This window comes from Mastomys coucha, unplaced genomic scaffold, assembly GCF_008632895.1.
Source record: "Mastomys coucha isolate ucsf_1 unplaced genomic scaffold, UCSF_Mcou_1 pScaffold1, whole genome shotgun sequence".
Taxonomy (NCBI): domain Eukaryota; kingdom Metazoa; phylum Chordata; class Mammalia; order Rodentia; family Muridae; genus Mastomys; species Mastomys coucha.
In genome coordinates this window covers 61,398,525-61,399,795 of record NW_022196891.1, presented here as the reverse complement: position 1 = coordinate 61,399,795, position 1,271 = coordinate 61,398,525, and the positions used below count along the sequence as shown (strand labels likewise).

The 1,271-nt window shown below is 34.9% G+C and overlaps 1 protein-coding gene across 1 annotated transcript in view; it reads left to right on the top strand.

The window, feature by feature from the left end:
* The window catches only part of CUNH1orf112 (chromosome unknown C1orf112 homolog), a 48,318-nt gene that overhangs the window by 11,470 nt on the left and 35,577 nt on the right, over nt 1-1,271 (top strand). The window contains 1 exon segment of the mRNA XM_031387439.1: nt 451-589. Coding sequence (XP_031243299.1) covers nt 451-589 — 139 coding nt within the window.

The window sequence follows — 1,271 nt, the reverse complement described above, 5'->3', positions numbered from 1 at the left end:
CCCTAGTCCCAGGCCTTCCACAGCTTGCCCCTCTGCAAAGGCTCTTTCTCTCTCCTGCTTATCCTTAGTTCCAAGGTGCACCGTTAACATTCATAGTACATAGGACTTTTTCCGCTTAGCATTTATCACAACTAATTATTCTGTTCTGATGGTTGTTTAAGATACTTATATTAGATCATATATTCCATGCAGATAGGGCAAAAATTATATCCATTTGATTTATTTTTTTAACTTTAAGACCTAGCAGATTGCTTGACAAATAGAAGTTCAGTTAATATTTTACAAAGGCAGAATTTAGCCTCTAACTTGGAAGGTAAAGTTGACACCTCTTAATTAAATTGTGTTTAATATAGTACTACATTGTGTTGTTGAAATGTTCTATGGGCCTGAATTGTTTGTTGTGATCACTTGTCACTTCTGGTGATTTTATTTATCTCTTTTTATCCTTAGGCAGAGCCTCAAACACCAGTCGGTTATAAAGAGCCAGTTGAAACACAAAGAGATAATTTCTAGCCTGTGTGAAGACATTCTTTTCTCCTTCCACTCTTGTTTACAGTTGGCTGAGCAGCTACCACAGCCAGCTGCACAGGTAATGCAGTCCAGTGACACTACAAAGGGGGAGATTATTGAATAGTCACAGTTTAGGGTTTTAATTTTTATTAAAAAAAATCTATAGAATTATTTACAGCTCATAATTACTTTTTACCCAGAGTACTATATTACATTAACTCCTTTCATTTCCTATGGCATTACCTGCCTACCATCTTTATGTTCTTAGTTGTTGGTCAGGGCCTTCTCCTCAGAATCCTTTTGTTCTTTTCTGCCCTGGAGCAAAATTATTGTTTCTGTGTTTTACATTTATTTAAGGTCTTCCTAATACAGACATTATCAACCTTTCTGTCACCAGTGTATCACATTAACAGTGTGTGTGTGTGTGTTTGTGTGTGTATGCACACACATATGTTTATTCTTTTAAAATTGATAGATACATTTCTTTTGATTTCAGGAAGTTACAGTGTTCAATTGGCATCATGTTTATAAAATAAGACTGTGTTCTAAAGATGTAGAATAGGATCCTTGGAAATTTCTATCTTCCTATAAAAGTATTATGTACAGTGACTTTGGTTTAGAGTATTTTGAAATTTATTTAAATATCCCTCAGTTACAAGATTAGTGGACTCAGTAACTAATATGTAACTTTTATGGGAAGATGAGTTGAATATTTCTTCTCCAAATGGCAGTAACCCAGCTCCTCCTCGTATAGACCTACA